At 38.5% G+C, this 12,048-nt stretch overlaps 1 protein-coding gene across 11 annotated transcripts in view; it reads right to left on the minus strand.

Moving 5' to 3' along the window:
* Positions 1-978: 978 nt before the first annotated feature.
* Positions 979-12,048, minus strand: part of ZMYND8 (zinc finger MYND-type containing 8) — an 81,602-nt gene continuing 70,532 nt past the window's right edge. For 9 of the 11 annotated variants that reach the window (XM_028735108.2, XM_028735109.2, XM_028735107.2 and 6 more), the window contains 6 exons: positions 9,751-9,831; positions 7,656-7,734; positions 6,906-7,145; positions 6,524-6,681; positions 4,103-4,192; positions 979-2,406 (listed from right to left, as the gene is read on the minus strand). In XM_028735108.2, the coding sequence (XP_028590941.2) occupies positions 2,305-2,406; positions 4,103-4,192; positions 6,524-6,681; positions 6,906-7,145; positions 7,656-7,734; positions 9,751-9,831 (750 nt within the window). In that variant the 3' untranslated portion in view covers positions 979-2,304. Of the gene's footprint in view, positions 2,407-4,102; positions 4,193-6,523; positions 6,682-6,905; positions 7,146-7,655; positions 7,735-9,750; positions 9,832-11,421; positions 11,491-12,048 lie in introns of those variants that run through there. The other 2 variants (XM_077929269.1, XM_028735116.2) reach the window with 2 other exon arrangements.

The following is a 12,048-nucleotide window of genomic DNA, read 5'->3' on the forward strand; positions in this document are numbered from 1 at the left end:
CCCAGCATGGGTCTCAAACCCACAATGCTGAGATTAAGAGTCTGAGCTACTGTGATGTGAGATGTGAAACAGGCTTGGCTCTCTGGTGGCAAATAATTATTGCCATGGTGAAGGTTCACATTAGGAGATCCCAAGATGCTGGAAGTCAGTTTTGATGACTTTGACAACCCTGAAATTGGTTTGTTTTTTCTCCTCTTTCTCTTTTTCAGCATTTGACTTGCCAGCCAAAGCTATGAGAAAGCAAGAGTGAAATACAGACAGTAGATTTTTAGTTTGTTAAAAGAAAAGAAACAAGAGAACGAAGAAAAAGAGAAACCAAACTAGTAAAGGTGGTATTAGTAAGCAGCAAAAATTCTTCAGCCTCTCTGCCCCAGGGTGCTGCTCTGGGCCTCATTTGTTTGAGGTTAGGTTGGCTGGGACTCAGTCCTCCTCAGAGGCACCTCAGTTTTGGAACCCGAGATAATTTGATGTGCTTAGCCTTATTTAAGCATCAAACATTAGCTGTGCAGAAAAGCAAGCAGCTGACAAATTCTAAAATAAATAAAAAGTAAAATACCTCTTACTCTTCTGTGTCTGTTCAATGTCCAGAAGGCAGATGAAAACAAGAAAACATCTGCATATTTGCTAATGTTGAATAGGAAGGCTGCAGTGCTCTCAGAACAGTTTCCATTGCTAGGCAGAACAAGTGAAGAGAGTAATATAAAACTGTAAGTAAGCATGCCAAGTAGTGATGCAGTTAAGTATCAACCTCCAGAGAAATACAGCTGGATCAGAATGGAGTTGTTGTTTTTAAAGGACACATGTAAATGTAACCTGGCTTTCAGAAGGAAAATGGAAACCCAACATGACCCATTTTTTTCTAAAACAGTTTAATTAAAAAAAAAAGAAGAATTAAAGAAACTTAAAGAGCTCTGAAAAAAACTGGGAAATCCCAAAGCATATTGTGCGTCACCTGCTTTAGTAAAAGAAACACAATAATCAAAAAAGATATTTAGTTTAATACAAATTTTATACAAAGAAAATGTGAAAAAATACTTCCATATGCTAAAAGCAATTATGCTTCACAAATAAGGCCAGCTAGGCTATCTTTGACACAATGCAATTCACAAATATTCTGCTCCTGATTTTTTTTTCCTTCTAGCTTTTTTCTTCTTCTTTCCTCTAATGTGTGTACTAGCTGGAGACTGTACAAACCGCATCCTTTATAAACAATGGGAGAAATCAATATGACTAAAATGTACAACAAAATGTACTGGAATGATATAATACAATTAATTTTCTCATATACATACATCACCTTGCTTTGTTCAATGCTTTGTTTACACAACATACAAAATGGTACTACAGTTTAAGTGTAACAGACAGTGTTTTCATGGGTTACTTTCTCTCTCATACTGTACTGTTTCATGCTTACATAAAAACATAAAAATCCCATAATACATGCTCTATTCCAGCATCAATGTCCTTTGCCCTCGTTTCCTGGTAAAGAGTCTTCTCCATCTATAGCTCTTGTTCCCTTTGAAAACAATTTCAAAGTCCTTTGGACACTTAAAAAAAGAAGCAGCAGCAAGACAACTGAAACATAACCTAGTAGGAAGCGTACGCCCCAAAATCCATTTCCATTATCTCTGGAACTATTGATCTGATATTTAGCTTCCGACTTTCCTTTTCTCTTAGCATGAATGAAATTTACCCCCCCCCCCTTTTTGTAAACAATCTCTCTCATTTTAAATATGAAACACAAAATATGTCCTTTAATGTACGAGGAGCCTTAAGATTGGAAATGCTTGATTTAACAAATTTAAAACGGCAAGTTCCAGCTTCAGTTGCACAAACCAATGTGCAGGCGTGTGTTTTTTTCCGTCTCCAAAGGCAAGGCAAGTGGTTCAGTCTTCTCATTCTTGATTTATGTGTGCAACTGCAGTTCCCAGAAAACCATTTCTCTTGGTGGTGTTTGTGGCAAGTCTGATTTAACCTTTCCTTCACCAGCTTCCAACACTCCTTATACGTCGAAGTCAATACAAATATAAAAAGGAGATGGTACTCTAACATCATCCACAAAATGTACATAATTTACAACAGAAGCATAGATTTACCATGAATTTTACCAGTCCTCAAGCTTTTTAAAGCCAGCGCTAATGCTTTACATTAATGTAGTGTAATAAATGCTTTGTACACCTGTACAAAGCTAAAAGTCTGAACCTTTGAGGTTAATCCAATGAACTGCGGGGATTTTTAAAAAAACATTTCTATTACAGAGACGATTATATACTCCAACAGCTGCCTGGATTCCTTTGTTAGCAGTTAGACTCTCCGTACTTGGACAGGCATTGTTGTCTGAACATATTGAACTCCTGTTCTCATTGCCACGGTCCCAGCTGTAGGGCTTACTACTACAGGAATGGTCTGTGGATTAAAACCAAAACACACATGTCAGCAACCACAAGCACAGAAACGTAGGATTGCCTATCATGAGAAACCCTCAGCATGATACTACCCGGGAAATAAAGGGCACAATACATAATAATACACTACTGTACATAATAAGCACTCTGAGCCGTGTGCAAGATATTCAGTACCGAGTCAAAAAAATGAGTTTTCCTATTCCTTGCTATATAGCCTCAGGCCTGTGTGTAACTTTCCTCTCAATACAATTGCAAGCAATCGCTTAAACAGTAGAAATCTGATTTAAAGTGTTTATAAAGTTTCTGTATTACACAAATATTCTGTCTTGTCACTAGAAAACAAACTCTATGTATTGTTTAAGCAGTGTGTGTTCACTCAAATCAGATGGTAAATCTTCGTCTTCAAAGTGCTCACAAACCAACAATTTACAGGAGACAATGGGCACAACAGCTAAAAAAACAAACCATGATTGTGTTGTTTTTAAGATGTAGTAACCTGGAGACTTCTATCACATGTACCAGGAACTGATCCAGTGCTTTCTTTACACAAACTGTAGGATGAATATTGAACCATGCTGATGTGTTGAGCCCCTTTAAGGCATTAGGATTTATTACTAAATTCATATATGCATTCCACAATAGCATTAGGTCAGATGTTGCTAATAAAACATGTCTAATACTCACATAGTAAGAGAATTAGTGGATTTGGGCACTGTGCCTTGAAACAGTAGGATCGTTAGCATTATGACCACAGTAGGTCAGTAAATGTACATGGAACATTTGGTATGGCCAAACAGAACATTTGGTACTGACCATTGTAAATTATAGAATTAAATGTCAAGTAGGGCGAAAAATCACCAAGGCTCTCCCTCCTGCTTTAAGGCAGTATTGTTAAAAATTAAAACAGGATCACCAGGACATCTGATTTTGAGGAAAACATGCCGCTCCGGAGGGATCAAACATGGTCAGCAAAGCAAGGTAAAACTCAACCAACAGAACTTTCTAAGGTAATCATTTTAGGCAGAAGTAAATCCCAACACCACCCTCCATCTTCTAATTGTGGCAGAAAGTTTTTTTGAAACAAGAAGCTCCAAGTTCACTTTGTTACAAATAACTCTAGCTCAGTCTCTCTGTTGAGCATTTTTGGGCCTGAAGAGCACAGGATGAATAGTTAAATTTTTGCTTACCACATGGTGATTGCACAAAGGAAATTAAGAAGCCTGAGGGATTAAATGGATGTGGAACAGTGGCCTAATTCCTACATCACAGCCAACATTTCCTATCTCAGCAGCAAAAGATCGTGACATACAATGGCAATGCGACAATTCCAGAAACACGGAACATATATGCAATATTGTTAGGGCTCGGTTTGTTTGGCATAACCTGGATAGCGCTAAAATAAAACTTGTTCGCATTGCACAAAGCAAGAGCTCGCCATATTTGCAGTAATGTCCCCCCCCCCAAAAAAATTGCAGCTGTAACTATGTGTGAATGTTGGCTAGTCTTTGAATCCTTGGTTGGCTCTATGATGAAATTATATGGCATGAGGGAAATGGAGATGTTGTAGGGCAAAATAAGGCGTTTTACACTGCAAATATAGACTTGGGACCGGTGAATTCATGTCCTGATAACACAGGAGAAAACCCCGCCCCCCACAATAGATAATGAGCTGTTTCAATGCCAAAAGCAGTACTTACAATTGTGGGTTGAGTAGTTGGTATATAGGTGGTGGTCTGCGGGACCTGGACCAGTTTTATAGGCTGGCTGCTTGTCACACCTGTTGCTATCTGCAGAGACAGCACAGGCAACCTCAGCAAAAGGTTCAGCTTTTACATAAATGCCACCTATTTATTATTATCATATAAATTTGTCAGATGTTTGGCTTGCGTTAAAATTTGCATCTCAATGAATTCACAGGTTACTTTTTTGTTAATGAAACCAAAATTCAAAATATGAATGTGAGCAATGTATACAGCTTGATGTTTCAAAAAGGTGTAACAATTATGTGAAAGCAATTTGAGATTTTTCAAGCAAAATGTTCCATGGTAGAAATTGTAGGCACCCGACATTTTCTTTGCAAATAATGCCAGATCATAGCAAAACACAGCACTGCTACAAGCAGAAGAGACTGCTCTTTTAAAAATACCTAAACATGCATGTACCTAATTAGTCAGTCAAGGTTTTTTGGTAAGGATCATCACCAATTTCCAATGTGTTTCAAGCATCCCCCTCAATGAAAAAACACATGAAATCTAGAGAACAACTTATCAAGTTTTATGAACTAGGTTCACAGAAAGTGTGAGCTCATGAGTATACCTTGAGTCCTGTTCTCCAATAATAGTTCAAATGAGACATGATGCAATTAAAGTATTGGTGAAGTAAACAATATATTTTTATTTTACTAAACACACAGGGTTTGGGGACGAAGGAATAAATATGCAATTCCAGCTCTTCATAAAGATATTGTCAGTTGCTATAATGGTTATTAATATCTCTGATTAGAAATCATATCCTAATCCATCTGAAGACTGTTAATTGACATATACAAGGATATACAAGGTGTATGTAGCCAATGACAGCTTATGTATTCCAATGCCTGCCATTTATGTGGAGAAGTTAGGGTACAGAATTAGTTGAGGATATGGTAATTTGAGCAACAGTTTCAAACCTGAGTTTTGGGCGCTTGGTAGAAGTGCCGGGGCATGCTGTATGAGTGTATCTACAGGGCAAATACAATCTGCGATTCAAAGGGGCTAGAATAGAGAAAGGTTGATGGGCATTCATGCACCCAGAGCAATAGCTTTGACTCAATGAGACTCAATGAGAGTGGCAGAATATTGCATGAAATTTCATTAGGGCATGGCATGGTGAAGGACAAAACTGGTGCTGTTGTTTCTCCTAGAATTTCACTGAGAGACAGGCACCATTAACTACTCCTACCTGCAGAGTCACTTCCAGCACTGGCTGGACCCATGGATTTATGTTATGGAGTCCCACAGGGCTCCATCTTATCCCTCATGCTGTTCAGAGGCTGTGCAGGCACTGGGTCAGTGTTTGGATACAGTGATGGGTTGGACTAGGGCTGATAAATGGAAATTGAACCTAGTTAAGATGGAGGTCCTGTGGGTGGGTGGTCTCTGGTCCAGGAATTAAGGGGTTGGCTTGTTCTGGATGGGGTGGCATCCCCCCCCCCCTTGATGGAGCAGCTTCGAAGTCTGGGGTACTCCTACAGGCCAAAGTGTCACTGAATATACAGATGGCTTTGGTGGGGCCTATATCCAGCTCTGGCTGGTTCATCAGCTGTGGCTGTTCCAGGACTGAGATAGTTTGGCCTCAGTAATCCATGCTCTGATAAGCATACACATTAATGCAATGTGCTTTACATGAGGTTGTCCTTAATAACAGTCTGGAGGCTGCAACTAGTACTGAGAGTAGCCAGAAGAGTGTGTATCACTCCAAGTTCTGAGTGCGCTCAGGGGGTTGCCAGTGAGCTTTCAGGGTCCAATTCAAAGCGTTGGTACTAGTATACAAAGCCCTAAAGTACTTGAAGGAGTGTCTTCTGCCATATGTCTAAGCACACAGTTTACAATGAGAGGGAGGGGCCCTTCTTGCAGTACCAACACTGTGGATACCAAGGAGGGTGAAAAAGTATGAGAGGGGGTTTCTGTGTGGTAGAACAGCCAGAATTTAAAACACATTTTTATTTACCCAGGCCTTTGGAAGGAGATAAGATTATTTGGGCACTGTTATTTTAATTACTGATTTTGGAATTGGTCTTATGAAATTTCATGTTTTCAGCTGCCCTGGGGCCTCTTAAAGGAAGGAAGACTGGACACAAATAAATGAAATGAAATATGAGAGAGCCTAGATACATTTTGGTCCCTTCCCTTAAGAAATAACTTTGTAAGATTAAAGACAAATCTCCGAAATGTGTTTCAATTCATATGAACCCTCAAGAACCTTAACAGGAAACCAGAATTCAGTGTTTTAAACAGTCTCACAAATTTGACATGAAGGGGGTTGTGGTTAAGTAAAGAAGTATGTTGTAAGCCACCTTGAGAGTGGTTTTAACTTTGGAAAGGCGGCATACAAGTAAAAGGACTGACTGAAATACTTACTGTAACACTCTCCTTGCTCTTTTCAACAGCTGCCTCTTTTTCTTTTGGAGTACTGGCAGTTTCTGTAGGTGCCGGCTGTGCACTGGAGGTAGGCTGGGATGATTTATTTAATGTTTCTGTGCTAATTTCAGTATCCGTTTCTTGCTGTGTTGCAGTTGCTAAAATGAAAACAAAAGGATTTCTAAATTATGTAACTGGATGATGTTCACTCACAAATAAGTTAAAACAGTTGTGAGGAACCTTTGGCCCTCCAGATGTTGCTGAACTACAACTCTCACCATCCACCCACAGCCAGGCTTCGTGGAACTCATGGGAATTGTAGCGTGGCAACATCTAGAAGGTCAAAGGTTTCCCACACTTGGGCTAAAAAGATATTGTTTACCTGACTGTGTGCAGGACTTCATGTGTTCCGGCCAATGGGCTTGCTGGCAAGGGTAGTCACAGTAACTGGTATTCCAACAACAGTAGAAAATCGCTTCTTTTTTGCAGTTGGCACACCACTGCTTCTTTTTGGTTTCATCCACAGCTTGCTGCTTTTCCAGTTCCAGCTGCTTCTTCACTTCGGCAATCAAACGATCTCTTTCCTGTTCCAAACTCTGACGCATTTCAGCCATTGTGAGTTCTAGTCAACAGACAGACAGCATATAGTCAACAGTGGGTTCAAATGGTAATTTAGAAATTTAAGTTTTAGCTCCAGATGCATTAGTGACTTTTAGATGGAAAAAAAAACAGCTTCATTCTGTAACTGCAAGTGCAGCATTAGGCAACATATCTACCAAACTAGTGATTATTGGTTCTCATGAATGAACTATAAATGAACAATTACTATCCAAATTGCAGTTTAACTTGCTTTCTGGATTTCAAAAAAAGTAAGCATATTTCCATTCTCAAAACAGTACATATTTAAATTGTGGTTCAGGAAATACTATATTGAGCTGGTTCAGATGTCTGAACTGGCCCACTCTAACTGACTGTACATGTGAGGAACAGTCGAAGATGGCATGTTCCATCACATTTTCTACTCTTTCTAGGGAGGACAATTTGTACTATCACAGAGTTGCAGCTGAGATACTGCCATGGCCTTTTAAAAAATAAGTGGCAACATCATTATTTTGAACTGCATTTTTTATACCCAGATTGTGTTTCATTTCTGAAAGTTCCTGCTGATGTAACCACTGAAGCTTTTCTATTTCAATTCTCAAACGACGAATCTGGAATATCAAAGAAATAATTAGGTCACTTGATTTAAAAAAAGGCTTTTCAACCCTATGAGTTTTGGATTTAATTTGCATAAGTTTGCATATGAACAAAATGATTCTGAAGGGAAAAAAGCACCCTCTCTTGGTTTTTAGAAGATACATTTCTGTTTCCCAATAATCACCATATCAGAAAAGGCATTCCAACCTGTGTGTAAAAAGGAATGCTTCCTATGGATTTGTATCTATTTACTATTAAAAATAACTAACATTTTTAATAACCCATGGCTCAACTAATAACGGGTATATTTAAACTGACTAAGTGACTTTAGAGTTCCATGATTCATACTTTAGGTTTCCCTTCTTCTAAATAAAATTTCAAATAAAATAAAGTAACACACACACACACACACACACACACACACACACACACACACACCAATACATAAATAGAAGTGCTTAGTTTGCTGGTTTTAACCAGTTATTGCATGATTCAAAAAGAGCACTAGGAATTTATGCCAACAGTGATGAGAAACAAGAGCTTAAAACATGGCAAATTTTGTCCTTCTGGTACTTCAAACAGTAAACAGAAAGAAAACTAGGAGACTGATCAAAAAAACAACTTTCACACTCATAATAAGAGATTTTTTAGCAAAATTCATCAGCAAAATGGATAGCAAATGGAGCAATTTTTCTCTAATAATACTGCTAGGGAATCTGTACACAAAAAAATGAGAGTCCTTAAGATACATATATTAAATATGTATCCAGCAGAATTTACAAGAATGGTTCTTCCTGAAGAACTCATTTTTTTTTAATGTTTCGTGCAGGTATATGGACCAGGATTAATAGTTAGCACCGTAGTGAATGACAAAAGCAAAGTGCCCCAACTGATTTAATTTTCATTTTACTGCTATTAAAAGTTTTGCTTGTTTTATGTTGTAAGCTGCTCTGAAAAAGTTTTGTTATAACACAGGCTATAAAGGTAGTTAGTAAATAAATAAACATTCAGAAAAATTGACTTTAAAGAAAAATAACTGTCTTTTTTTAAAAAAAAAAAAGAGAGAGAGACAAGGCTGTTTTTTAATGCAATGTCACGATCAGCATGCTTCTGTAAATCATTAGTTGCCTACAGAACTCTGAGTAACATGGGCATCGCACAGTCACTCTCTCCCCTCCCTTGCTACGCGGCATGAAAAAGAGAAGGGTTAGTTAATGTGCCTGAATCACAGGAAAGAAAAAAGATAAGATACTGAAAATCATTTTCCCTCATCCTTTCCTTCCTGTTTTTCATGCTCCATGAAAACAATATATTTACTAAACAAATTGAGGTGGTGACACTGGTTGTACTCTTATGTAATGCTAAACAATGGTTTAGCCCTATGTGTGCAAGCCAGAATAAGCTCCCTGTTAATTGAGTATTTCAAATTGTAAACTGGACGTAAGATATTTTGCTTGCGTAAACAAGTTAGATTTAGAAGGCCTGAAGGAAAATCTTGGAATAGCTAGTCTGCCGTGCATTTAAGGAAGTACAGTTGGACCTCGAGTTAAGAACTTAATTTGTTCTGGAGGTCCATTCTTAACCTGAAACGGTTCTTAACCTGAGGTACCACTTTAGCTAATGGGGCCTCCCGCTGCTGCCGTCATGAGATTTCTGTTTTCATCCTGAAGCAAAGTTCTTAACCTGAGGTACTATTTCTGGGTTAGCAGACTCTGTAACCTGAAGCGTCTGTATCCCGAGGTACCACTGTAGAGCTATTATATTGTCATTGTCTGGCACAGTAGTAGCAGCTTTTAGCAAGAGCAACCTAGTTAAAATTTCAGGCTATAAACTTTAATGAGCTCCTCTCTCACACAGTATGCAACCAGTAGTTTTCACAGTAGTTGGTATTAGATCAGACAAGAGGCTAGAACTCAAATACATATCTGCAGAATATTTAAAAGGCAGATTTCTACTTATTTTAAAAGTGTTTCACATTTTATTTTTTAAAGAAAAAAAAATGTGATTTGCTGATGGCAAAAGACACTGACCTCAGCAATTGTGCTTCCAGTGGTATTTTTTGAAAGGTCATTGTATATTTCTGTCATTGTTCCTTTTATGGCATCCATCATCTGTTAAAAAAAAGTTTATTAAGGAATTAAAAGTGATCTTGCTTTTTAAATTTATCCTGGGAACATTCCGTAATTTCTTACGTAGGATATTATAAAAACCACTGACACATTTTTCTTTGAGTGGATTTTGTAAATCATATCAATAATATAAAAGAAACCCAGCAACCACTGTATCTTAGGTCATATTGATACCTCTTGACCTCTGAGATTCATCCACTCCACACACAATGGATAGAAGTGAACAAGTGAGCTTTAGGAAGAACTTTCTGCAATAAATGCTGCTCAATAGTGGAACGAACTACCTTGAAGGGTTGCGGACTCTCCCTCACTGGAGGTTTTTACACAGAGGTTAGATGGCCATCTGTCAGGGATTCTTTAGCAATGATTCCTGCATTGGGCTAGATGGCCCTTTGGGTTGCTTCACACTATATTTCTATGATTCTATGAACTTGGGTGGGATTCTGTGTGTGAATAAAAATATCACCTCTCCATTTAGTTCTTTTGATATCAGTTTCTAATCTCACTATGAGTAAAATCTCAGAAATCAAATAGCAAGTGATTATACAGAGCCATTATAAATGATTGCATGCAACATGATTGCATACCTGCCGGGGGGGGGGCGTGTATCTGTGTGTGCCTCAGACAACAATGTGGGGTGCCATGTGCTATGGTTAAATCACTTTACAGTATGTTTAGTTTGGTGGCCAGACAACTGGACTCTCAGACATGTGGTGAGTTCATAGTTCACTATTTACTTGTTCAACCTGAATGCCATAGGTTCTCTCTAGATGGTGTTAAATTACAATATTGCCATGTATCTGTAATGCCATAAGAGCATTCAAATCACCAATCACCATGTCAAAACACAGAATTCCATGTTGGCATTATTATAGCAGTTAGATCTCAAAATGACAATCAGAATCCAACTCTATTCGCTTGCATACATCAGACACCAACGAAGCATTCTGGAGCCGTTTACTTTTAATTTTAGTCCTAATTTATGCATTGAGAGTCTGAAATGCAGTACTCTGGGAATCTGTTCACAATCTACCATGCAAGCTGCTGATGCAGGATCAGATGTCAACATTCATGAGGTAGTAAAATGGATCAAGATACCTACAGGACTGAGATGGGAGAAAGAAACTGCATGAACTTTCTAAACATTTGTGACCTTATACATGGCATCAACTCACTGAGCGGTTTAGATAAACAGGGCAGATACCTGTGTTTCTCTCCACTTCATGCAAATGGCTACATTGGAAAATGATGCGAGGAATTCCTCATTTTTGCTTTTCACGTCTATGTTTTTTTTTTATAGTAAGGTTCAATTTAGCTCTCTGCCTAAATATCTTAATTAAATAAAGTTACATCAATAGAAACTGGAATGGCTTCTTAAAATAAAGACACTGGAGGGGGCAAATGCACTTCGTAAACATTTAAAGCACCACCCGTGGTTGGCTCATTTTTCATCATTCTAAAACCTCTCATTATGTTTAAATGAACACATTTTAGAAGAACCACTTCACACAAGAAGCAGGAGTTGTTTTTACTTCATGATTTTGGTACCTGAACAAAAATGGAATTACTTACTTGTCATTAATTGTTCTTCCACTTGTGCTGCCCCTGTGTAGTCTCACTAGTGGTGTTAAGGTACGCCAGCTGTAACACACGGGGAAACTTTCACAGCAGTATTTTAAACTGGCCAGCTATGCACTTAAGCTTGATGTTCAATGAAGCACCTGTTTACAGCCTTGCCTGCTCAGTTCTCATTCTGGCCACTTCTCCTTTGTCTTCCTTGAAGGAGTTCAGGTAGTACACAAGGCTAGTTTACCCAGGCAAGAAAGTATGGCTGAAAGATGCTGACTTGCCCAAGGCCAACCAATGAACTTTATGACTTACAAGTGATTTGAAATCTACTATTTCTCTCTTGCATACACAGAATGTGTAGCAAGTTTTTCAGGGAGAAGGTATGCAAGACTAGGCTTTACAGCCCTGCCTAAAAATAAAAATGTCAACCCTTCATATACAGTCCTTTATCTACCACATGTGTACCAGCCTAAAGCCTTTGGAACTGTTGTGTCACAGCTTGCACACACCAATTACAGGACAGTTCATCCTCTATCCCCACTCCACCACCAAAGCCCCCATATCTGTTTGGCAGCCATGTTTGGCAACTGTAGCTGAAAGCGCTTATCCAAAGATGCTGGCTTTCCCAAG

Source organism: Podarcis muralis, chromosome 5 (assembly GCF_964188315.1).
Source record: "Podarcis muralis chromosome 5, rPodMur119.hap1.1, whole genome shotgun sequence".
Lineage (NCBI taxonomy): Eukaryota > Metazoa > Chordata > Lepidosauria > Squamata > Lacertidae > Podarcis > Podarcis muralis.